The sequence below is a fragment of the Drosophila nasuta genome, chromosome 3, assembly GCF_023558535.2.
Source record: "Drosophila nasuta strain 15112-1781.00 chromosome 3, ASM2355853v1, whole genome shotgun sequence".
Classification (NCBI taxonomy): Eukaryota; Metazoa; Arthropoda; class Insecta; order Diptera; family Drosophilidae; genus Drosophila; species Drosophila nasuta.
Window position 1 is genome coordinate 48568428 of NC_083457.1, and position 27757 is coordinate 48596184.

General features: G+C 39.2%; 1 protein-coding gene across 5 annotated transcripts in view; it reads right to left on the reverse strand.

Moving 5' to 3' along the window:
• The window catches only part of LOC132792389 (uro-adherence factor A), a 75770-nt gene that overhangs the window by 21251 nt on the left and 26762 nt on the right, over positions 1-27757 (reverse strand). The window contains exons 4-8 of one of the 5 annotated variants that reach the window (XM_060801736.1): positions 18811-20753; positions 16539-17082; positions 15596-16474; positions 14704-15099; positions 14350-14598 (exon numbers count right to left, since the gene is read on the reverse strand). In XM_060801736.1, the coding sequence (XP_060657719.1) occupies positions 14350-14598; positions 14704-15099; positions 15596-16474; positions 16539-17082; positions 18811-20753 (4011 nt within the window). Of the gene's footprint in view, positions 1-11200; positions 12350-14349; positions 14599-14703; positions 16478-16538; positions 17083-18810; positions 20754-27757 lie in introns of those variants that run through there. The other 4 variants (XM_060801735.1, XR_009632999.1, XM_060801739.1 and 1 more) reach the window with 4 other exon arrangements.

The following is a 27757-nucleotide window of genomic DNA, read 5'->3' on the forward strand; positions in this document are numbered from 1 at the left end:
CATCAAAGATCCACTGTTGCCCCTGTTGCCAGTTGTTGTTGTTGTTGTTAACTTGTCGTTTGTCGGTAACACCAAAGAGGCCAAGTACGCCCACAGGCGCCATCACAGACACAGACAGAGACACAACAGTAGATAGCAAACGAGTATCTGTTGCAAGCTTAGAACATGCCACACAAATGATGACGATGATGAGCAGCAGCAGAGTTTTGGTAACGTATTTTGAATGCATAATCATTCAACTTGTGGGAGAGTTGCCATTCCAAAAGAGAGAAGCACCGAGACAGAGACAGAGTCAGAGAGAGAGAGAGAGGGTAAGAGAGTAAGTAGGAGGAACGCAGGCAGTCAGTCACTTCACGAATTCATAATTAATTGAATGCGAGTGCAGCTCGAGAAAGACATGCAAGACCTGAATAAAAGAAACCCCCCGAAGACGCAAGTAATATGAGTTAAAGGGAGGAGTGGAGCAGACAATGTCGGGGCACGCACCGCAACAACAGCAACAACAACACATGAAAACAGTGAAAAACTGACAAAAGCCGAAAAGACAAAGAAATTGCTTTGGCCCCGGGGCTATGGCATAGTTTTCTCTCATTTCTTTCCTCTTTTTATCTTCCTCCTCAATTTGTAATTAAATGCAACGCTCTGTGTGTTCCGGGAAATCTTAACGAACGAACAAGAAAAATTATGAAAACCTGATGAGTGTGTTGAACCCACAACGCAGCACACCACACCATACACAAACACACACAGAGAGAGCGCCACAGGATACTCGTACTCAAATTTCACATGTACTTAAAAAGGACAATGGGCATCCTGCAAAGGAGCTGCTGACACTAATGGCTGTCACCAATTACCAACACGCTTTACTTTATGACGTACTAGTTCAAATGCCATTCAAAAATTCCCATTTAATACTCAACTCTCTCTTGTTGCTTATCTATAAATACAAATTCAACAAAGGAAGTGCGAATTCGTTATTTTGATAAGCCCCTAAAAGGGAAACCAATAGCATAACTGACGTCTTCACGGTGGTACCATATTATATTTGAGTGGTTTGAGGTTTCATTATTAATATAATACTTAGTCGTCATATGACTTTTTAGTACTTGGGTCTGGGGGTCTAAAGGGCGCTCTTTTCCGGGCTTGTTGTTGTTCTTTACGGCTACGCAGAATTCTATTTGTGGGAATTGTGAAATATTTTCTCCACGCAAATGCGTAAAAACCTAATTCAGTATTTCGTCAGCTGGGCTTTTTTCTGGGCATTTCTTCAATTTCAATTTCTTATTTTGATTTCTTTTTAATTTCGTATTTCATTGATTAGCACTGCGGGTTTTTAATGAAATTTTTAGTTGTAAATTTCCCATTGAAGTTTTGTTTGAATTTGTCACTTGAAAATACCACGAATTTGTTCTAAATATATTATTGTATTTAAAGTATTTTAATTGATTGGAATATTGCTATTGTTATTAGTTGTATTATTTATCAGTTTCTTACCTATTTATTTATTTTTTGAGCAGTTTTCTATTTATCTAAACTGATAAGGCATTTTTGTCTGGGTATTAAAGGTTCTTTATTGAATTAGTTCTTATTCTACTTTGGTAGTAACATTTTAAATTTCAATGAACATGAATGTTGTCTAAAGTTGTTGAGAAGTATTGTGCCAAAAGTATAAAAAAGCATTTTGATAAAAGAGCATAATATTATTAGTACTAACATTCAAGATATTATTTATCAGTAAATTGTTCCTTTTGTTTTGGAATGTGCAAAAAGTACTCAAGAAATATGTTGATTAAAGAGAATAATATTATTGCTATGAACATTCATGATATTGTTTAACAGTTTTTTTTTTTTTTTTGAGCTTTTGTGGTTTTCTGTATTATTTTATTTATCTAAACTGATAAGGCAGTTTAGCCTAAGTATTAAAGGTTCCTAATAGAATCAGAAGTTCTACATTTGCGATAGAATTTTTAATAAATTCAGAGCTTTTTTTTTTCATTCTTTACAAATCATGAAAATGAAAAAGAATAAAAATGATTAAAAAATGTTAATATTGTCAACTTTCATCAAGCGCTAAAAGAATTCCATGTAGAATTTATATTGTATTCAGTCTTTTACTTCTTTGGCTTTTTTTATGAGTATTGAGTTATAAGTAAGGAAATAAAAAAGGATTGTTTTCCTTTCATTTATATGAAAATCATGAAAGAGATTACATTCTTAGGCAACTGCAGACAACTACAAAAGATTTGTGTGACTGTAAATTAGCATTTTGAATACATTTTGTGGCATTTGCAAACTCGTTCAGCCTCTATCAAGTTGATTATTATGACAAGCTGTTGACACAAATTGCTGTTGCAAATTGCATTTCACTTTAGCCAATTGCATTTTTTTGAGCTTATTAACGCAATTCTCCCGGCCCAACTCTGAGGTCTGGCCTATTAAATAATGATATCTGTGTGTTTTGTGACTAATACGGAAGTGCGAATGCAACTGGGGTGAATGTTAAGAGTGAATAAGTGAGTGAATGAGTGAGTGTTCGTTCACTCTCTCGGCATATGATCAATATTGAATTGCATGCATATTCACATGAGGTAATTCAAGCACACACATGGAAGCAGCGATTGTGCCTTATGTAATAATTAACACATTTTAATGCGTTGCCTAATCAAAATGAATGGAAATGATGGAATGAATATGGCGTTGGGTTACGAGCCCACAAAAAAGCAAAAAAAAAAACAGTACGAACGAAAGTGCGAATAGAAATTGTCTAATACATTTTTCTTTAAACATTGAATTTTTTGCACTTCATAAATTATGCAATTGAGCCGCAAAAGGTAGAGAGAGAGACATAAAGTACAGGCCATGTCCACATATGAGTGTTTGAGTACCACTAAAAGTTTGACCGACCATTAAATTAATTAAACTTTTAATTAAACCGAAACTAGTTTGAAAAGTAAGCGAGGCAAGAAAAACGAAACAGAATCGAGTTTTTGGGGTCTTTGGTCTCGTCTCGACGCTTGAGGGAACTGGAGCATTTGATTGACATCTACTAAAGAGAGATAAGTAGAGTCCAGGGGCGGCTTTTGAGAGCACACACACATACAGAGTGGAGGTTACACCGAGCACATGTACTATTTCCATTTAATTACCACAGGGAACAGCAACAACTATCTCTGAGCTAAGCTGATTGCGAATGTTAAGGTCAAGCGCGGCGAGCTGCGGAGCTGGACTGGAGAGTTGAATGTTTATGTAATGGGCGTAATGCGATAAGGAAACGACTATACTAAATACAAGTATATATATTTCAGTATGAATTGTAGATTTTTGTGTGTGGCATAGTTTATGGGTTGTTGCCACCTCGCAACAGCCGCAAGTGCATTCACCTGCCACAATTTATCTAAACAGAAAAAGGTTTTTCTATCTTGCTTCTTCTTTTTTTGGGCCATTAAATTCAAAATAGATGAAGTTGGCTTACGAAATACACACACCGACACACACAAGAGTAATGAACTGTCGAGGCAACAAGTTTTTTTTTGGATAATATATTACGCATGCGTAAGAAGAAACTGTCCGCCTGTATGTGCCTCCTCCTCCTCTTGTGCCTCCTCTTCCACCTCCTCTAATTCCCTCCTTACTACTCTCGGTGCATGTCTCAGATACAAATTTGTAGATAACACAAACAGAAAGAAGAATGAGACAAGACAGAGCGCAGTCTAGGCGTGTCTAGTCCCTGACTTTGTCTTCCTCCTCTATGATAAATAAACTTATACACACACAGACAGCAGCAACAGTTTCGGAGTTTCGTAGTTTCCATGTTTTCATGTTGAGCAACATGTTTTGGGCTGACTGAAGTCAGCAACAGCAACAGAAAAGAACAGAATCAGAAGTGCAGCCGCATTTGTTTATAGAGTCAGTTCGAGGCAGACATCTCACTCAGGAGAAAGGCAAAGGCAAAGGAAAGCAAAGGCAAGGAAAGACACGCGACATTTACATGACTCACATTTGTTTACCTCACAGATCACAAGATGCCAGCAAGATGTGTGAGATTTCGCTTTGACATTGCCACCGAGAATGATTTATGTTTGTGTTTGAAAAGGAATGCAAACCGGTTCCATATCGAAGGCATTTACATGCTGAGATCTCAATTGATTTAAGAATGGAATTTAAAGCGGCAACAAAACAATTAGTTCACAATTTAAATACAAAGAACAAAAGCTGACAATGATTTGGTTTAAAAATGCATAACTTAGATGGAAAGGAATGCAAAGCGAAAAGAAACAATTAGTTAAGCAATGAAATGTGAAATGCATCAAATGCAGAGCAGTGTGAATTAAAAGTCAACAAAACTACTACGAAATACGTAAGAAAGTTACAGTTGAGTGTGCTCGACTGTGAGATACCCGCTATCTAATTTTAATAAAAGCAAAACAGTAAGAAGGCCGTAAAATATTCTGAAAATATAACAAATTTTACATTGATACCAAATATAGCATTTGGTATAGTTAAGTTTATTTGCAAAATGTTTATACATAATTATTTTAAATGCTATAGTAATATCAAATATAGTATATGGTATATTTAGGTATATTTTGTAGCATATTTATACTTAAATATTATATAATACCAAATATAGCACTTGGTATGTTAAGTACGTTTTGTAGTATATTTATACTTAAATATATCAAATGATATATTAATACCAAATATAGCACTTGGTATGTTAAGTATATTTTGTAGTATATTTATACTTAAATATACCAAATGAATCATTTGAAATTATATATTAATACCAAATATAGCATTTGGTAGAGTTTGGTATATTCACAGTATATTTATACAGTATATTTTACGGACTTCTATATACTACTGCAGACAAAATATATCAAAAAAATTCGGAAATATATAAAAATAATACTCCATACACAATATACCATAAAGTATATTTCAGATAGATATTGATGAGCATTATATCAAATGCTATATTTGGTATTTCGATATTTTACTATAGGTAAAAATATCAAAAAATAATAATTAAATATACCATATGCTTTGTTTAGTATATTTCTTTGTATATACTACATACAAAATATACCATAAAGTATATTAGAGGCATACATAGATGAGCATTTCTATACCGTCACGTTTATACTATGTGGGAGCGGAGATGGCATCTTCTGCCTGTTACAGCAAACCCTTCTACTCTATGGTTAACGAGTTTAATCACTTAGCATTTCGATTCGAACTGTTTTAAATGAAAAGGGCAAACAGCCGTTTCACAACGATATGTGAATGTGTCGAAACTTCCTCCCACTCGGAAAGTGCAAGGGAAGCTTACTCCAAAGTCTCGAATGATTCACTGAAAATAATGCAGCGACTCAGCGATTTCCCCTTGAGCTGGTCAACGGCATCAGCGTCTTTGGCTCATCAGCAGCTGGCAACGGGGCAGCAAAAACACGGAAATTTTTCAAAAAGAAAAATCAAAATGCAATCGCAGAGATGCAGTTGAAGCAGTTGCCACTCGCGAGTTGAAGACGGAATCGGAATTGGAATCGCGCGAGTTGAAAGCGAAAGTGCCCGGGGGCATGTTCGTGGCTGTGTTAATTAGCTATAAAAAGCTGATTAGTGTGATTCAAAAAGAAAATGCCGTTTTTACCATAATATGATGAACGTATATAAAAGATCTCTAAATAGTTTGCTTGGCTTTGGGCTTCTGGTTTTTATTATAAAAAAAGAAAAGAGACAAATCGATCATTATTTATGTGGCAAACAGGAATCTGACAAACTCACGTCTCACTTAATTACTTAATAGCTGCAGCATGTCGACGACGACGAGAACAGCTTGTTGTCAGTTTGAAAGAAGAAACAGAACACAAACACAAACACAAACAGAAATAGACTTTCAAGATTTCTTGCAAAGAATCTGAAAAGTTGTTAATCATGTCTTAATAGATATTTAAGCAAATTACTTTTAAGTGAATGCAAAATACGGAAAAGAAAGATTAAGTCAATCAAAAGACTTGTCATGATTATCAGAGATTCGAATTACAGTCAGCAAATCACTCGAGACAAGAAGAAGAAGACGACCATAGAGAAGTATGCAGAGAAGTGAAGTGAGATAAAGAATAAACAAGAAATGCGACGCCGCCACATACAATAATTGATCTGGAAAACCAGTTGCATGCCGCATTTCCAATGAACAACAAAAAAAAAGGAAAAAAGAAGCGAAAACTTTTGCTGATGAAGCTATTAAAATTGTGCTATTCAGCGTTTTGTGTGAGAATTATTTTCAAGGATTTCCCCCCACCACCACTCGAAATAATTGTATAATTAAATGTTTAGCTACAAACAAAAAAAAACACAGAAATAAAAGTAAAACAAAAACTAGTTTAAAGCACATTTTGTGTCTTTTGTTTAACTTTCGGTTGCTGTCGACGGTAAATGTCATCATTTTTGTCTATTACGACGACGAGTTTGGGGAAGCTAAAGTTGTTTGTTGAATTTTCATTTCCGTTTAATTTCGCAAACAGCACAAAAACTAATTATGGCCCAAAAAACATCGAAACTTTTGTGAGCCCGGCAGCTGATGCTCGGGTTTTGCTCACTGACTGAGTAAAATTGATGGTTTCGTGTGGGTTTCAATGATCAGTTGACATAAAGTTATAATGAGCAAATATTGTCATCATCGCGGCGCGAATGCTGAGTTCTGAGTTCTCGAGATTAATGACATGAAAAGCAAGAAAAAGACTTTTGCCGTCAGGTAGCAAGGTAATTAACTACAAACACACACAGCGTAAATTCTTGAGTGTGTGTGTGTGTGTTCTATCTCCATTAACCCAAATATTTCGAGAATATCCCGAGCTCATACCCATTCACACTCATTACGAATGCATCAAGACGTCAAAAGTAGAACTTTGCTCAGCATGCACAACATGCAACACACCGCATTCCGCACTCCGCACTCCACTCCACTGACAGCTGTCAGTTTTTAAAGCCCAGTCCAGAGTTTTAGTCAAAAAATAGAAGCTGAAGTGCACAAAACTTTCCTTTGCATCATCCATAAGAAATGCTCAATTGTGACAAGTTTTTCCAAGTGGCAGCCAGCGAAGCGAGCCATAAACTTTTGCTTGAGTTGCTTCCCCCCCAAAATAACAAAATTTCCTCACTCTGTCTGTCTGTCTGTTTGCATTTCTTATTTAGGCGCATTCAGAACTTTTGAACTTTGAACTGAAGATGTTTTTTTTTGTTTGTTTGAAATGCAACTGCAACGGCAACTGCACTGCACTCTGCTCTCTTTCTCTGCATTTCTGTGTGTGTTTGGAAATGGAAATGAAAACATTTAGCTTGAGCAACGCATGGCCAACAGATGTGGCGATTGCTTTACAACAACTTTCCCTCTTTCTCCCCGGAAACAATGTTTAATCCAAACTGGTAAAAAAAGTCTTAATAAAAGCACACAACTGTTTAACCTTTCGATATGACACAGATTTACACTTCGATTACAATAAATGCTCAATTTTCACAGCGGCAATGAAAGCGTCAGTGATGCGAAAAACACATTGGAAAATTGATGAGCAAAAAAAAAAAATCGATTTGATGCGATTTGATTGCTTAGCAATCACAAACACATTCTCAATGCAATGAGGCATGCAACATTCGCTTTCGCATACCAAAGAAATACTTAAATATACCAAATATACCGATATAATAATGTATGAAAAATACACAAAAATATCATATGATATATGATATATCTATATACTAATACTTACCAAATATACCATCAAACATACCATCTTAGCTGATCGGCTGACTTGATCAAGAATATTACTTTATGGAAGCGTTAAAATACACATTTACAAAAGAAATATTTGCATAGTATACTAAATATACCGATATACTAAAATATCAAATTAAATATTTGGTATATTGATACAATTTGATTGCTTAGCAATTGCCAACAGATTCTCAATGCAATGAGGCATGCAATATTATCGTTAAAATTTACCAGAGAAATACTCAAATATACCAAATATACCGTTATACTAAAATATCAATGAAATATTTGGTATATTGATACGATTTTATTGTTTAGCAATCGCCAACAGATTCTCAATGCAATGAGGCATGCAAGATTATCGTCAAAATATACCAAAGAAATACTCAAATATACCAAATATACCGATATATTAAAATACCAAATAAAATATTTGGTATATTGATACGATTTGATTGCTTACCAATTCTCAATGCAATGAGGCATGCAATATTATCGTTAAAATTTACCAACGAAATACTCAAATATACCAAATATACCGATATACTAAAATATCAATGAAATATTTGGTATATTGATACGATTTGATTGCTTACCAACAGATTCTCAATGTAATGAGGCATGCAACATTATCGTTAAAATAAACCAAACAAATACTGCAATACACCAAATATACGTATATACTAATATATCAATGAAATATTTGGTATATTGATACGATTTGATTGCCTAGCAAACACATTTTCAATGAGGCATGCAACAGTGCTAAAAGCAGCTATCAAGCTGTCTATTTATAACTTTTATTTGTTAGACAGACATTCTTGCATTTTGGGCCCCCAATTGAATTGCGTTGTTAGCCAAGGAAAGTCAACGCCTCGCACGCCTCGTCTTGGGCCATCAGCTAATTTAGCAATAAGCGCAATAACTGCAATTAACGACATAAGCAGAGAGTCGGACTCACAGTCTGCCAACACATAGTTAGACAGGTTTCTCTCGAATCTCTCGATTACATGTGGTAAGAGCACGCCATAATATCATTGGAAGTAACAAGAAAATTACATATGACACACGCATTAAGTATACACAGAGACAGTTGGCGTCTAGGGTAGATACTTTAAATCAGAGATGCTGCCAAACACAGGAAGCACTGATTAGGGGCCAGATTGAACAGAGCCAGACAATTATTATTTGCTACGTAACCACGGCACAGAGCTCATAGACCTCGACTATGGAAATTATGTAGTTGCCCCTGTTGGAAGTGTGTTTTGCATATTTGCAAAGAAAGTGACAATGCGTGCCACAAACCACATAAGAAAAAAAAGAGACTCTCTCGACTGTGAAACCCTTTTTCTGTGGCGTCGCCCTTATCACGCACAAAGCCCAAAGCAATTAGAAATTCTTATGGGTGAGTGCGTGTGTGTGTGTGTTGATAACGTTGTGGAATTTCAGTTTCGTAACCAACGCACAATATCATTTCTGTTGTCTGTTTGTTGTCTGTCAGATACACACAAACCGAAAAAGTATCTTTCTCGTTGCTCTCTTACCACCGAGTCACGTATAAAATCAAAAAATACTGATAAGTCCAGCTGGGGCAGTCGAAGTTTGCCACTGTCATCGACGCTTCTGTGGAATATGAGTAAAGGGGTCATCGAAAAATCAAATATTCTGTGCGACTCTGATTGAAGAAATACTTCAGCATTGTTGGCCTGATTACGTTTGCAGGTAAGTTTCATATACAAATTAATCAGGTTTAAGTGGAGTGGCAAGTGTAGAATTTAATTTTGTCAGAGTGACAAGGCAACTGGCAACTTACTTACTTACTTATGCTACTCTGACTTATGTAATGTTTAGTTTTGAACTATTTATGTATGTAGGAATGTCGTTAAGATTGCCATTTAAGTCCTACGTTATTGCGTAAGTTTTGCGCAGAAAGTAAAAGTTTTGTTAGCGCCTGCAACTAATTACGTGCGGGGCAAAAAGTAACCAACGAGATGGCGAAGAGAGAAAAACGTTGACAAGATGCTGCTGCAGTGGTTCCAACAGGCGACTGATTTGTTGCCGTTGACAGACGTTGGCCATAAATGGCAGTGATGTAGTCTTGTGCTGGTTACCGAAAACAGTTATTACAACTTACAGCTTTTCTTTGTCTCTAGATACCAAGGTCCCTCCTAACTGTTTTTGTGTTTTAACGAGTTACACAATCAGCTGCATTGTTGCATTAATCATAATCTCAATCTGCAGTTAGATTACAAGATAATCCATACTTAACTAATTTTGAATGTATCGTGTGTGTTTTGATTTCGTTGATTAAAACTCAGATAAATGAACGCAAGATTGTTGGAATTCCGTGCAAGTTATTTTGAAGATTTGCAGCTGGCGCTACACATAAATCTACAACAAAAACACTCATAAGCAGCATTTGAAATGTCGTCGACGTCGTGACGATGTTGCCCCGACCGAAATGACGAAAATAAAACAGGGAGAAAATGTCGCCTGCATATCTAAAAATATATGTATATAGAGTGCGTACAGGGTGCGGATAAGAAAAGTACGCAGCATTCTCAACTCTCCGAGCTGAATCTCAGACGAAGGAAATAAAATAAATGAGCGAATTTTAATAAAAACCCACATACGAGTTTTGCTTTTTTTTTGGTGCTGATTTACGACATTGCCTGGAACTGACAAGTGGAGAGCATTGGGTTTTGCTTGTTTTTGTTTTGAAGGGCAACAAATCAATGTCTCGTCTAAAATGGCAAACACAAAAATAAAGGAAAAAACAAATCGACAATAATAAATGAGTAGCACTCTGAAGGACTGAGAGCTGAAAGCAAAGGAGCAGGAGGCAAACGTGGGCGCAATATATAAAAGCGCGGTCAAGGCACATTGAACCGCCCATGCGAACCACACGAACACACACACACACAGCGAGGACATCCAATAAAGAACCTGTTGAGGAGGTCACAAAGTCAACGCGTAATTATTCACAGTCGATTAAATCGATAAACAAACAGAGGACAACAGCAGGTTGGACCTAGCAACAGAAGACCAAACATCGAATGCCAAAAAAAAAAAAAAGTTTTGTTGAACTGCCCTCGAACTGAGGAAGATACCAAATATAAGAACAAAGGGAGAATGACAGAAGAAGATCAAACGCAGGGGAGATTATCAATGGTGTGTAAAATTGGTAACATTTGTGGTGAAGTAGACCAAAAACACACAAAAGCCAAGAGGGCGGCAAAAACAGTAGGAAATTATTAATGGCTTAACAGGTGCAAGCAAACTTGTTGTAAATATGTATATTATATGCATATTTAGTATGTAAAGTGTTTAATCAATAACGTTGATTTATTTATAGTCAACTGTTATCTAAGAGCATTTGGAAAGTTTTCTAGCGAGAGCTTTCAAACATTACGACGAATGTTAACTTACATCTGTGCAGATGGCGCTGCAGTTGTCGCTGTTGTTGCTTCAGTTTCGGCTTCGGCTTCTGTTGCTGTTGGGCTTGTTGCTTTTGGGGTTGTTGGTGTTGTTGTTGTTGGCGTTGGTGTTGTTGCTGCTGCTGCAGTCATTGTCAACGTTACATTATCGTCCGGACACAATGTGGTTGTGGTTGTGGTAGTGATTGTTGTTACGTTTTCGTCGCTGGGATTCAAATACCATTTGGTCTGTGAGACAATCTCTTTGGTTCCGTTGTTGTTGCTGCTATTTCGAGATGGCGTCGTCGCCGTTGTTGTTGTTGTTTCAGTTCGTCCTTCTGCATTCGTTGGCCTTAATTGCACTGCGCCGCTGGCAGCATTCTCCTTTTCCGCCTCCTCTTCCTCCTCTTCGTTCGTCGTTACGCTATCAAAATCATTTGCCGAAGCACGTCCACTATCCGCACCCCCGCCTCCGCTTCCACCAACGATAGTTAGACCACCCACGATAGTCGCATCGTTGGCATTCGCATTCGTATTCGTGTTATCGTTATCCTTCACGCCCAAAATGCACACGACGTGGAATTCATCGGCTGCTGTCGCCGCTGCTACTGCTGCTGTTGGTTGGGGCACACTTATTGTTGTTGTAGACATTTTCAGTGCTGTTGCAGCAAACAAAATTAAATGTATTGTTGTTGTTGCTGTTGGATATGTTATTGATTTTGGCTTAATGCCTTGTGAAATTCATTTAATTGCGCTTTTCTCGCTTCTTTGTTTATAACACACATCTGTACATTCTTTTTTGGCAAAATGCCGCGAAGCAAACACAGGGCAACACTCACACTAACACACTTCAGTACACTCACACACAGGCAAGCACACACCTTCGCCCACGCACGGGTATTCAAGAGGGAACACCAATTATTTTGTTGTTTTTCTTATTTTTTGGGCTAACCGGCTAGACTGCACTTGATTTGAATAAGATTAATTGACACCGATTTCGTCTTGCAAATATGTTGCTTTTAAAATATGCTGTACATATGGATATGCAGGTGTGTAAAAGAACTACCAAGTTTTATACAATATGTATTCGTTAAAATTTTCGATATTCACAGAAGTTTTTTTTTTAACACAGGCACATTAAAATTTTTTAAATTGACTTTTTTTAATTCACGCGCAAACCGACGCGTCGCTTGTTCTTCGTCGACAAAACAACAACAAATGTTAAGTGTGAGTTATCGGAGAGCGATACTTTTTACTGTCGCAACAATCATACTCAAAATGGCAATGCTAAACTCAAAGTGGTCATGTTAACGCGCTGTTAGTGTAAGCCCAGCGTAATCGGGCATGCAACAGACACATGTTATCGAACCACACAGAAAAACCAGAAGCGACGGTTGCTAATTCAAATCCTATTGGAAGTTTGTTTATTCGGTGGCAATGAAACAAATTGAATATATTTAAAAATTATAAATATGTATGTCGAGAGACTGTTGCTGCTGGTTGGAGGCTGTGTATTGTGCATTGTGGTCATGCGCAGTTCAAATAATGCGCGGCCGGGTGCATTTTGGGCGCAGCATAAAAGTATGCTACCAATTTATGTATGCTTGGGTGAGGGCAGTTCGAAAAACAATGGCAATTTGGTGTGGGACAATAAGGTGGAGTGCGAGACACAGTGGGTGATGAGGGTCAATGGAGCAGCAATTGAGGCCTTACACACAACAAATTTGGGGGGTTTTCATGATAACTGATGATACGTTCGGCAGATTGATATGGCATATTTATTTAGAGATTCGGTGCAAATAAATTCGTTTTGGGTAATTGTCAATTTGCCATAAAAACCACAAACACGTACAACGCTCAACTCTTGTTTAACTAACCTACTAACTGAGTGTTCCGATAACAAATAAACGAGACGAGAAAAGATGTTGGCTGCATCACAAAAAAGTTTTCCAGTTTCCGCTTTATATGGTCTTTTTTACTACTGACTTAAGAACAAAAGAGGGTCATCATTTATTTATGGCTGTCTCTTGCAGTGTCTCTTTTCAGTCTGTGCGTATGAATGACAGTAATAAGGAAAAATGCCCGAGGTGTTTTGTGAGCATACCTTTCTTGGAACATGCCCGCTTTTTAAAGTGCAGTTGAGAACCAGAGTGGGTCAGTGAACTTGGCTAAGCCAGCGGAGAGTCGAGACAACTTTTGACCTTTAATTTGAACGTCTTACTCGCTGTAAGCGCTTTGGGCCTACTCAAGTAAGTCGTTTCTCATCACTTATTTTGTATTTTTTTTCGTAATGACCATGCTGCCTGTTGGGGTCAAGTGCGCTGAGTGTGTTACGACAAATATAATTCAATGGATATTATTGATTAGACGTCAAAGGACGGTGACACTAATGTCGAATGCCAGCAGCTGGGCAACGTCCATTCGACAGGTTGTCCGTAATATTACAATACTCCACGGGCGGCTAACGATTAAGTGACAGTCATTTTAAATGCCTCAATACCTTTTGACAAGGGTGCTGGCATCCGGAGCCACCACAGCTTGGCGCGAGGTCCAATGCTCAGTTGCTCTTCCTACATATTGACGTATAGCCTTTAAGTCCATCAGACAGCTGTGTGCGAGGGCTTCCACTTTCCACTCACACACACACACGCACACAGATACAGCTGGCAACTAAAAATGAAATTGCATTGGCCTCGGCTCAAAACAGAGCTGGGACAACCAACAGTCGTCGACAGTCTGTCAAGTGATGGGGAAAAAATTGTTGCCGTCTTTTAGGAGTTCGCTGCGCATTGTTTCATACATTTTTTAATAACACCGCCCGCTGCCCGCGTCGTTGTTGTCTTTGTTGTTGGCATTGCGACACTTTGAGCCAGCCTTGAGCAGCACATTTAACGACTATCTTATAGTCCGCATAAATCTTTTAATGCACTGCATTCCAAAACAAAAAAAAAACTATATAAAGGAAACTTTCTTTTTTCCCCTAAAACTTTTCGGGGGCTTTAAAAGACAGCTGGCAGCGCACAAAAAAAAAGAAAGAAAAAAATGTCGAGCGTAAACTGAGCAATTTTTAGGACTCTGCTTAAAGTCAACTTTTGGGCACAATGTTGTATGTATAGTTTGGTTGAAATGTTTTTTTTTGGGGCTAGGGAATATTACACTTACCCCACAACTGTTTGGGTCGTTAGCAGCTGCTCACTTGCCGTTGTTCCTGCTGCTGCTGTCGGACTTCTTTCGGGCAGTGAATGGCTGCGCTGTCGTTGATGTTGCTGTTGTCGTTGCTGTTGCCGCTTCCGGTTGTCGCCATTGCTGTTTGCCTCTGTCAATATGGCGGCGAGGTCCCGTTTATTGCCACTTGCCGCCGGCTGTTGGCACTGTTGATTTGTTGGCTCGCTTGTCGTCTTGTTTTCCCCGCTATCGCAACGAAATACGAAACAAATTTCACATAAATAAATGGAGTATTTATCGCATATCCTTTTTGCAGCTCCTGATGCTGCTGCTGCTCGGCAGTCAACTTACCTGTTGGAAATTTCCGCCAGATCGCAATCTCCTAAGAGCACCAGCGAACTGGCTGCCAAAGGAATGACACGTGGCCTGATGACGGCCGTTGGCTGACGACGATCCTTACCAGCTGCTGCCATTGGGGGCACGCTATCACACAATAAAGTCCATTGGGGTGTCAAGCATTTGCTGGCTGTAGTTGTTGTTGTTGGTGGTGTCGTGGCTGCTGCCTCACACATGTCCAATTTAATGACATTCACATTTACGGCCACCGTGGAGACGTGCTGGTGTTGCTGCGTCTGCAAACTTTGTTGCACGGCCGGTGAGGAAGCGGAATGTTGCAAGTTGTTGCTGCAAGAGGCGCAGCGTGGCCAATAGTCGCAGGAGTTCAGACTCTCCCGGCATTTCTTTGGACTGCAAAAAGTGGTGGATTGAATAGAGTGTTTTTTTGCCTAGTTGCGTGTGGAAGGCGAAGGGGTGGAGCAGGTTGGAGGATTACCCAAGATGCCAGGTGCGTGGTGTGCAGGTGTGTTAGTTGTGTGGAGGATTATCCTTGTGAATTGCACTAGTTGATCCATTTAGTGGTTAGTATTAACAATAATACGAGTAGAGTAATGTTAGTTTAAGTTTTTTTTTTGTTGAAGGTAAGCAGTCTTTTTTACGAAAAACAACACAAGGGAGCTTGCTATTCCTCTCTCTCTCTCTCTCTTTCTCTGGTCACAGGTTAGTTTAGTTGCTCGTCTTAGCTTAGCATTTAGAATTTACGTTGTGATAGATACGACCTACAGTCGAGGCCTTGGTGCGTTTCAAATTGTGGTTAACAGAGTTAGAGTTATCGTTATCGTTAGAGTTACAATTACAGCTACAGTTATCGATATCGTTTCGTGACTTTTCGCCTTGTGTTTAGTACCTGCTGCCGCGAGATGGCGCTGTCTGCCTGTACATGTGCTCTTCACGCGAACTCGAACGCTGCGGTTTCAGGACCGTTGTGGGATGCTCATAGATCCGCGTCTCGTTGCTCATAAAGTTCAGCTCGCTGTTGCCACCCGAGTTGATCGTCTCACGATTGCGCAGCTGCACTGGCAACTCGTAATCACTATCCCCACGTCGGAAATTCATGATCGGAGACTTACGCAACATGTCGTAAGTCAATTCGTGATCACACAATCGGGTGCCATAGCTTTGGGGGCTGCTCGTGCGACGCGACGGCAAATGCAGATTGTTCGATGAGGAGCCCGAGGATTGCGGCGAACGTGTTGTGTTCCGCTCATGGCCACCAACCGGGGAATTCGATTGCCTCAAACGACCGGAAGAAGTGCTTGCCTCGTTGCCAGGCTGCAAGAAGCGTCCTCCACCTCCACCATTATTGTTGAGCAGCGCCTCGCGATAATCCTCGTCGAAGGAGCGACTCTTATCAAAGTCTAGACGCAGATTTTGATTGCTGCCGCTGTCGCCCCCACTGCCGCTCGTGTGTGCCCCACGAGCTGTTGCAGCACTGCCTCCACCAACTGCATTACTTCCACCGCCGCCTCCTCGATTGTAGTTGTTGTAGTCAAAGTCAAAGGAGCACGCCTTGTCCACATCGCTTTGCCGCAAGCGTGTCGATTGCCCATTGGAGCTGGGCAGCATTTTGCTGCCACGCATGGAGCTGCTGAAGTGGCCAGAATTCGACTGTTGATAGTGCACGCCAGACTGTTGTTGTTGCTGCTGCTGCTGCGGGGAAGCGCCTCCCACGCATACCACCGATTTGTGGCCGCGATTCGGCGAACGTTCGCTCAGTTGAAGGGATCTGCTATGAGGCACACATTGGCTTATTAAACAAACCAGCGAAGCTTTGCTCCAGCTGCACTTACCTGGACCGTCGAATCAGATGCTCTTGCTCCGCCTGCTGCTGTTGTTGCTGCTGTTGCTTGGATGCACTACGTCCCACGGCACGACGATAACTATTTCCTCCAGTTGGAACCGAAGCTGTGACCACCGCTGTGCTGGGACTTCCGTTCAAGGGTTCATGGGATTCGCCGCCACTGTAACTGGAACTGGACGAACTCCTCGATATGGTTGGCGGTGTCTTGTCCTCGTGACGCTGTCTCCGCTCTAGTGTATTACTCCGTGAACTCGAATTCTGACGCGAACTCATCAGCGACACCTGTGAACCCTTCTTGCGTCGCTCCTCCGGCGTCAGAGAACGCGATTCAGGAGTCAGCGAACGTTGTTTGCGCAAACTGCTCGACGAACTATGTGAATCGTTGCGATCGGGTGTGAGGGAACGTTGACGTTGGGTTTTAAACGGTGAAATGCTTATGCTGCCTGCGGACACATTTGGGAATTGATAGTTGGTCGCCGAGAGGAACTCCGTGGAGCTGCCGTCCTCGTTGTCCAGTTCGTCGTTGGAAAGATCTGTCGAAAGTTTGAATTTATTTGGTAAAAATAATTGCATTTTTAGTATATTGTGGTAAGGAACGTACATTGTACAGTATATAGAAATGAGTTTTCTTTCGACCAAATCTTGAATTTATACTTTAGTTCTTAAATCTTATCAAGATATTCCTAGAAAAATTCTCACTTCAAAAGTCAGTAGTAATAAACCTCTGGAGGTTCTCAGTTTTTCCTGGAAAATTTTCCAGCATTAAAGGTAGTCTTTTGACATTAATCTAATGCTGTTATATGTAAGTTTTGGCATCAATTTTGCAGCGGAACTTATGAAATTTCGCTCAAATGTTATCATGGGTTGCGTACACTCACACACACATACACACACTTAAACACACACCAAGCAAATCGAATCAGTCCGTCGGTCCGTCAGGGTGAATTACAAAATTTTCTTTCATCCACAGTCATTCAACTATGAGAATGACAAGGACGTTGAAACAAACGACAGGATGCCACGGCTGTGGATCAATGACTCTGTCAGAGTATCTGTGCGTGTGAGTGTGTGTGTGTGCGTCTCTCTCTATGTGTGTGTGTGTGTGTGTGACCCTTGAAAGCTCAACTTCTGTCACTGATTCAATGAATTTTGACATAGCAATTCGTTGTGAAAGTGAAGCGAAGCGGTTGAGGCGATTACTTCAAAATATTCCCCGACTATCGACAAGTCTCAACTCGACTTGAGTCTTGGCAAGCGGAAAGATACGACGAGGACAAACAATGTCAGCTGGAGAAGCTTTTTTATGCCCGGTAACCTTTTGGTCAAAAGGGGTATACTAATGCAGTGAGGTGAAAGTTACTCAAAGGAAAGTTACTCAAGTAATTTGTCTATGAATGTATTCATTATCAGGAAGAAAAGATGAGAATATTCAACATAGTTACTCTAGCTAACAAAAATAAATAAGCATCTTTTCGATCAACATCTACTATTTGGAACTGCTTTTCAGGATGTCTATATAAAAGCTTATTTATATCTGAGTGTTATATCTGAGTAATACTTAAAGTTATAAAATTAGGCAAACAAAACATAATTTTACATAACTTAATAATTACATAATTTCCTAACTTTTACACCAAAAAAAAAAAAAAAAAAAATAGAAATAAAAATAAGGTATGAAATTTCAAGACTAGAATTAACCGAAAATAATAATACCAAATTATAATTATTTCATTAAAATTAGATAGTTCAACCTGGAATCTATTAAAGAATTTGGTTTGAAGACTATGAATTTCAACTTGATTTATTATAATTGGAATTGAAATATATATTTTGACATTATAAATAAATATTAAGAAATTGAGCATAAAGGTCTAGTTCATGTGATATCGTGGAGAAGTCGAGTGTGCTCGATTATGAGATACCTGCGACCCATATATACTACAAATATGCCGCAAAAATACAAAATTATATCAAAGGCTGATATAGTATTATATTCAAAATATACTATAGATTACTAAAATATACCAGATTGTCAGCCAAAGCAACTAAGACTCCTAGTATGTAAGTATGCATCAAAAGAATTTCTTAAATAACTTTTACAATTTTTATTTGATCTTTATCGGGTACAAAAATATGCATTGACGTAAAGGATTCCTAATAAATGATACAGTTTCCCTTAACTTTATTCAGCAAGTATTTCCTAGTCTAACAAACTCTTAGTTAGCTTTCCCAGCCATATTTATTTGACTGGCATAACTCACCTGAACGCGCACCGCTGTCGCACGAGTTGAGCCGGTTGTTGATGGTAGTATCGAGGCTGCGGAAGCGCGACATGCCGAGGGCAACGGGCAGCGGCGCGGCAGCAGCTGTGCCACCGTTGTTGCCCAGGCGACTGAATTGCGATTTCCGCGAACGTCCAATTACATTGTGACTCTTGGAACGCTCAAAGGTGCGATCGTGTCGCGACCGTGGCGAATACTTGGCCAAATTGGCGACACTCGCGACGCTGTAGGCGGGCGGCGCCTCCTTCACCGATGCATTCAGATAGGCTGTGGTCTGTGGCTGCAGATACTTTGGTGAATTGTCGCGACTGCGCAACGAACGATTGCTGCCAGCTGGAGCAGCAATTGATCCGCCTCCTATTCCTCCGCCACCTGCTGGAGGTATTGTGCCGCTGCCCTCGCGTTTGGTCAAGTAGTTCGGTGAGTTGCCGGTCAGCGTGCTAAAGTTGAGCGAACGTTCGCGTTGCACAGCGAGCGAAGGCATCACCGATGGACGCTCTGAGAGATTGCCATCGAAGCTCCTCGAAAAAGTCTCCACATAGCTGTTGCTGGCCGCCGGACGTCGCGTGTCGTACTCAAAGCTGCGGGAGAAGACCATGCCCTGGGGTTTGTGTGGCAATTGTTGCGGAATCTGTTGCTGCTGCTGATGATGATGCTGTGGCTGTTGCTGTGGCGGTGGTGGTTGCAACACCCGTGGCTGCTGCAGCAGCGTATGCGATTGCCGGGTGACCTTACGTCTTTCAGGATGTCTCGGGGGTCGACTGCTGTTGCTGCTGTTGTCCTGGAAAGCGGGCGGAGGCGACAGTATGGGCGTAATGGGTGGCGGTGATTCCAGATCGTTGGGACTCTTGACGGGCAAAAACCCGGGACGCTCATTCAATATGCTCGCCAGCTGCGGATCGAGAATTCGATAGCCAGGACGCAACGCGGGATCACGCGATGACATGCCACTCAAGCGTGCCTCATTGCGTTGAATGAGCTCTTCCACCTTTGAGCCCACAAACTTGGGTTCACGTTCGCACAAGCTGGCGGGCTGATGGACAAACGCTTGACGTCCAAGCTCCTGACGACGCAGCTGCTCCATTTGCATGGCCCGAATGGCGCTGCGTGAATCGCCGCCATTCTGATGGGCATAGTTGAGGCGGCGACTCTTGTTCTCATTGTTCAGTTTAGTGCTCACCTGAACCCAGCCGGATTTGTTCAAGAAGATCTCTTCCTTGTTGCCCGCCGGCGAGGTGGCTTTGCGCATTGCCCCCGGCATGCCGTAGAAGTGCTCACCGAACAGATAGGTGGGCACATCGGAGGGCGTTGAGTGCGGTGCCCCAGCTCCGGTTGCATTGCCAGCTCCATTACCACCCATGTGGTAGAGCATTCTGCGTGCCTCCAGCTTCTCGTTGAAGTTGCGCGTCGATGCCTCAAGACTTTCGCGTCGCTTGGCAACGTATTGCTGGAATGCCGAAAGATGTTGTTGCTGCTGTTGGTGTTGTTGTTGTTGCTGCTGCTGTTGATTTATGTGGTTGTCGTTTAATAGCTCTGCTTTGACAGTATCCTGCAACGTATCACGCTGCTGCTGTTGCTGCTGCTGCCTTGACTTGCTGCGATGTGGCTGCACTTGAGCTGCGCCTGATTTATCCACGCCACCATCGGCAGCATGTTCCCCACTGTTGTTGTTCTCCAAGCGATGCTTCGACGGACTGGCCCGAGATCGAGTGCGACGACGCTTCGGTGGCAACGCGGGCAGCGGCAAAGTGCTCAGATCGAGCTTATCAAGCGTCGAGGAGGAGAGCTCGTCGTTCTGCGATTCTCGAGTCACTGAATCGCGTGTCAGATGACTATCGTCCGATTGTGCCTCACTCGAGTCGAGGCAGGAGTAGTCTGGTCTCACAGTAGTTGTTGTAGTTGTAGTCAGTGTAGGCCCCTCACTGCAATAAGAGCACAAAACTTGTCAGTTGTTAATTACCTTTAAATATTTAAACTACAAAATGCAGTTGAACAATTTGTGCGACAGTTCAATGGCCGACAACATAGAACATAGTTCTGCACTTTCTGCCTAGTTGGCAAAGTGTGAAGGCATGTTACTGTATGTTGCGAGAGAGTGCTTGACAGGGAATTGGCTTCAAGTGTGAAAACCCTGCAGGAACTCGCCAAGGGAGCGATGAGGGGGAGGACACAGGGAGTGTGCACATGACAGCGCATACAATGTAGCCTAAATGGTTATTCAAAAAGTGCAGCTAATACAGCATAGAGAACACGAGTTTGACTCGCTGTTTAGTTACTCATTGAATTACAGCAGTGGGAATTACACAATTAGAAAGGAGTTAATCAACTCTACTCGTTTGCTTTACAGGGTATAACTGCATAGATTGCACATCATGCACAATCTGGCGTATGCGCAATGTGTGTAACTTTTTTAAGCCTATTTGTTGAGCATTTAATACCTTTCAGCTGCGGCCAACATTTTTACAATACAGAATGAAATACACACAGAGCAAACACACTCCCACACACATAAAAGAGAACTCACAATCTACATCATGACAGTTAAATTCTATGGCACAATCGCAACTTAAAGTAGACCAAAAAGAGTCATGACCTCGCGATTGGAAACGCAACCAAAAAATAACCAGTTACCGGTTTTCCAGTTACAAGTTAACCATTAACCACTCGAGCACATCTAAAACGTCTAAACAGCTCACATCTCAGGCATCGCTGAGGCATTTTGCGCTCTGTCAGGTGCTAAATAATTGAGAGGGATCTCTGTTGTGCTGTGTGTAGGTGTCCATTAGCTATGCGGGCAATGATGATGTTGCTCATCGCTTACAACATTTTGTCTCTTTTGTGGCTGCTGGCAAATATTATGATGTAAAGAAAACATATTTTGAATATGCAAGCACAGCAACAACAACAACAACAACAACAGCGACCAAAACAACTGACAATGAGAAAATACTATGATTAATTTCTGTGGAAAAAACCAACTTGGCTCTGAAATGTCAATGACATTGTCACAACCCACAATCAGACATACTACGCACACATATTTATGAGTGTGTATGTGTATATGTGTGTGTGTATAGACAGCAACTCAACCACTTTAGCACAACGAAATGTTACAGTCACGTGCATAAATATTCATACTCTATATATATAACATACATATATGCGACTCACTGTCTTGTTCAGCAAAAGGCAATTCTTGGAAAATTAATTAATTAAAGATGATATCTTTAGCTTTGGCTTTTGTCTGCCTTTGATGAAAATTACGAATGAAAGGTGTTTCCTCTTAATTGGCCATTTGTTACCTTGTTTGCATTAAATAAATTGCAATTTTATTTAAGAATTTACATTTTAAATTTGATATTTGCCTTGACGAGTGAACGTCAACGCTCACCCCAAACGGTAAGAGCTAGGAGGCTGCAATTTGCAAGTAAGATAGATAGGAATACACCTTCTAAAACTATATAAATGAATTAAAAGTTTGAAATATGTTAAATGTCATTATTTGTGGTTATATTTTCGGAGAGAAAGTTAAATTAGCATTTAAGAGAATGATGAATGAAAAAGATAACTATCAATGCTCTGCTAAAACAGTAAGAGCTAGGAGGCTGCAAATTTGTTTACCCAAAGTATTTTTTGTATACCTTTTTGGTGAAATTTATTATATATTGTTATACCTTTAAGATCAATAGTTTGAAATTGCACAACCACATGTTCTGACGAGTCAACTGAACTATCTACTCATAACCCAAATAGTAATAGCGAAGAGGCTGCAATATTCAAGCAAGATAAAAGGTAATACGGCCAAAAGTTTTTTATAAATATCATTTTTTAACATTATTATATCCTTGAAGATAAAGTTGAGAGAAAATGTAAGAGAACGGAGAATGAGAGAACTATCAAAGCACTGACCTAACAGTAAGTGCAAGGAGGCTGAAATTTTTAGTAAAGGTAGCCTGTAATACATAGAGCATACCATTATTTTTTAATGATTTTTTCATGAAATTGATTTCTTTAAGAGTTTGAAAATGGAAAACATAGAGTTTCGGCCTGTCAACTGAACTATCTACTCATAACCCAAATAGTAAAAGCAAGGACGCTGGAATTTCCATAAAAGATAATATACAGCTTTCAACATACTAAACATTTGTAAGTATTTAAAATATTTGATAGCTTTAAGTTGTCAGCCAATAAATAAAAGTATTTATAAAATATTTAAGAGCTTAAAGTTGTCTGGCAACAAATATAAATAGTGCCACGTGTGCGTAAACTTTCGACACGCACTGTGAGCCGCACGTTTTAGCCTTTTTTAGTTGCGGAAAAAAAAATGAAAACGCAGAGAAGAGCAGTCAACAAATGCTGAATGAAGAGGCTGCTGTGATAGAGAGGGGGGCGTGGCATGGCATGGCGTGGTGAGTTAGGTAACATGGCGCAGACAACATTTTGCCGGCTGGCAGCAGTTATTCCTCAGAAGTAAGAATTGCAGATGTGCCACACCCACCTCCCCGTACCCGCCCCCAAATGCGTGGGCTCTGCAGCGTATGAGCATTCAGCGAAATTCGCTGAAGTGTAAAGCTTGGCTGGCGAAGAGGTAAAACGACCAGACAGAGAAGGGAGGAGGGTAGAGGGAAGAGGGAGGGAAAGAGCGACTAAAGAAGCTGTAACTGAAGTTAGGCTGTTGGCCTGATGCTTCGCATTTTGATTCCTTTTCAACTCGCGAAACGAAAGTTGAATCAAGTTGGAAGGAAGAAATCCAAATGTGAAGCATAGAAATTTTATTGTTCCAGTCGTGCGCTTTTGTGGTTACGAAGAATAAAAACTTTTTTTGATGTCTTGTTAATAAATGTATACAAAAGTAGATGGATCAAGTGGTTTTTATACACTCGCTGAGTGCCAGGCAATCAGCGCAGAGGGCACTTCAAAAGAAGTACGATAAACGAGTCACCAAAAACCAAGAAAAAAATAAAACCGCCAACTATGGCTAAAGGAAATCATCATTTTGTGTTAACAGTGAGTGCCAAAAATATCTGAATGAATGAATGTATGTAGGTGCAACTGGTTTTCTCGATGGTCAGCAGTTGACAATGATAAAAATAATGTAATGCAAAGTGTGCGTGGTACACTTAGACTACATTTGCTTTATACAACTTCATTTGGTACTATATAATAGTGCTTAAGATTATTGAGAGTTTGTTCGTATACATAACACCTACGGCCACTAATTGGATGTTGTTTGATTTCAACTCTCGGTTAGCAGTTGCTCTTGAGTTGACGCACGAGTTATTCGCCTTATTGGGTAGCTTGTTTTGTCAGTTGCTGTGGTGAAAATTCTTCAGCGGTGTCTAGTTTCCATTTTTGGACACCGCGACATTTGAACATATTTTTTTTGGCTTTTGGTTCTGACTACTCATCATAGATGTGGATTTAATGCCTTAAAGGTTTTTTTGGCGGGCCAAACGAGTAATTAAGTGAGCTTTAATTATATGCATAATTATGCGCAAAGACTATTAATTAAAATCGCGTTTCGGATTGCACATTGCACCCGTGGTGCATTGGGGGAGTTAATCCGATTATGTTGTCATATTTAATTAGTTATTAAAACCCGCTTAAATGCATCGCAAGTTCAATGTGAAGTTATGTAAAGGTGCTGCATAGAGAAAAATTAACCACAAAAATCTTAAAACAAGAGCGAAAGTTGAAATTTCTTTAAAAATTTAAGGTAAACTCTTGAAGAATTAATATAATAAAAAACAAGTAAGAAAGCTAGTTAATTGTGCTCGACTGGGAGATAACCATTTTAGTAAAAGTAAAACTGCGGTATTATTCATATAATATACCAAAATAACAGACCGCAAGAGCACTAAAATATACCGAAGCTCACATTTGGCATATAATTAAGGTAAGGTTCTTCTAATATACCAAATAATATACCGCAAAAATACAAAAATATACCAAAGGTCATATGGTGTATATCGTTGAAGTACTATATAATTATAATACCATTCTTCAAATATACCAAAAAATATACCACAAAAATACAAAAATATACCAAAGGTCATATGTAGTATATCGTTGAAGTACTACATAATTATAATACCATTCATCAAATATACTAAATAATATACCACAAAATTACAAAGATATACCTAGGGCCATATTTGGTATATCGTTGAAGTACTACATAATTATAATACCATTCTTCAAATATACCAAAAAATATACCACAAAAATAAAAAAATATACCAAAGATCATATGTAGTATATCGTTGAAGTACTACATAATTATGATACCATTCATCAAATATACTAAATAATATACCACAAAAATACAAAGATATACCTAGGACCATATTTGGTATATCGTTGAAGTACTACACTCGAAGTATACCACTGAGGTCAAAATATACCAATTGTCAGCCAAAGCCATACAGAAGCATTTCTTAAATACCTCCTACAACAAGTAAAAAATAAACAATATCAATTAATAAACACTCTAAAAATATAAAGGGAAAACAAAATGGAGTTTAGCCTTCTTTTTAACATTTTTGGTTGCTTGAATAAAGAACATATTCTAAAATTATTGTAAATTTGTTGACTCAAGATTGTTTCTTTATTTCCGTGCTTGAGTGTAGCGTGTACACTCTTGAATGTTATTATATGTTATTAAGTTTGTATTTGTTGCTTTTCCATCACACACATCACATCGTCTGCCCTTCTCTCTTTGCTTATTTGATGTTCTGCAAGAGTGTGCGTGGGTGCTCTTATAATATAAATGTAATTTTGTTTAAGGCAAATAAATGCGCTTGAATGAGCTTTTGTTTTTCATTTTTATTTTGTATTTTGTATTTTGTGCGAGTCAGGACTGATGGTTGTTTCACAAAGTTTCAACATGTGGCACATACTCATACCGTATCGTATCGTCTCGTATGTGGCATTGTCTTTGCCGGCTCATTTTCTGTTCATGTCTCTCTTGCTGTGATGGTTATGGATGGGCATCACAACAAGCAGGCAGGCAGGCAGGCTAAGCAAGAACACACGAGTACACAAATCGATCCATCATTTTGCAGAGGGCAACCAAAAACCAACTCTCATTCTCTGTCTTTTTGTCTATTTGGTTTCTTTAGTTATTTTTAAAAGGGGGGGGGACGTCGTTGTTAAAATATTGTTTGGTGATTGAAGCATTTTTTCAATTAGACCACACCAAATGTTTACTCGATATGTGTCCACCTACATACGGAATAGAGACAGACATCAACGACGACGACGACGACGACAACATCATCCGTCGCCGCCATCACAATCAACTTTATCAATTCCGATCAACTTTAAAACACTTTTCCACAGTTTCCTCAGTCATCGAAATAGACTTTTCCCGCAACTCTCGCAACTCTTCAACTCTTGTGTTCTCAGTTGTCGGTTCTGCACATGATTTATGGTTGTCAGAGGCCTATGCGAATAATGCTTGTGCCCAGTATTTTTGTGTCCCACTCTTGTTTCGCTGTTTCGTTGTACAGTGTACACTCACTTGTTGTGCGTGTTAACTGTCACTGTGTGGGTGTAGTAGTTGAGAAATGTTTTAAGGGGACTTCCCCCATTTGTTGCATGCGCTTTACAATTGAGTAGCTACAAACATTAAGCGCTTGCCCGCAGCTTTTTGCAGAGCAATAATATCTTAGAAGCGAACACGAAACTAATGCTAATTTATTAGCATTTAATGTTTGCGTTTTACAACACTTAAAATGCCGCATATGCGTTGGATGGGTGGGTGAAAAATGTTGTAAGGGACTGTTACTTTATAATGCTTGTAGAAAGTATTTGAAGATACTAAAATTTATGTGTACTATATAGGATATGAAGCTAATTTATTAGCATTTAATGTTTGTGTTTTACAACACTTAAAACGGAGCATATAAGTTGAATGGGTGGGTGAAAAATGTTATAAGGGACTGTTACTTTAAATGCATGTAGAAAGTATTTGAAGTTACTAAAATATATACAAAAGTATACTTTAAGGAATTTAGGAATTTACATGATAATAATGCTAATTTATTACCTTATAATTTGTGCATTTTTCAGCCTTGAAAAATGCAAAAAATGTTTGAAAAGACTATACTTATATATTATAAAGAATTAATCTATGTGCATTATAATAATGCTAAATTATTGACATTTTATTTGTGTGTTTCACAGCACTTAAAACGGAGTATATGAGTTGAATGGGCGGCAGAATAATATTATAAAGGACTGTGACTGTATTACGCACGCAGAAAGTCTTTGAGGTCAATTATTATAATACAAATAATTAAGGAACCTAATAATGTTATCTTTTAATCTGTTAATTTGGGCATTTTACAAAACTAAAAACTGGGAATATGCATTTTTGGATGGTAGAAAAATTTGATAAGAGACTTCAACATAAATAAAATCTTTATAGAAAATAAAAAGGATTTAGGAATCTAATAAAGGAATAGGAATGTTATAAGGGATTTACTTTTAATAGGTGTAGAAAATATTTGAGAATTCTTGAGAAAAATGTATAAATTTACATGAAAGTAAGCCTAATTTATTAGATTTTCATTTGCGCATTTTACAGCACTTAAACGGGGGCGAATTAGTTTCATGGGGGCAGAAAAATGTTACATAGGAATTTCACTGCATCTCGCATGTAAAGAGCTTTTAAGAACTTGGAATTTACATGAGAATAAAGCAAATTTATTAGTTATGAATTTGTGTATTCACCGCCATTGGGAATGTTTAAAGAAAGTTCTTCACTTTCAGCAACATTCTCAATAGAACTAACTAAGAAATAAATTGCCAACTAATTGGAATTAAATGTCTGCAAATTAGAGCAAATTGACAAAGCCAACATTTAGCTTATAACTCATAAGCTCTCAACACTTTAGTGACACTTTATTCACTTCATTCACTT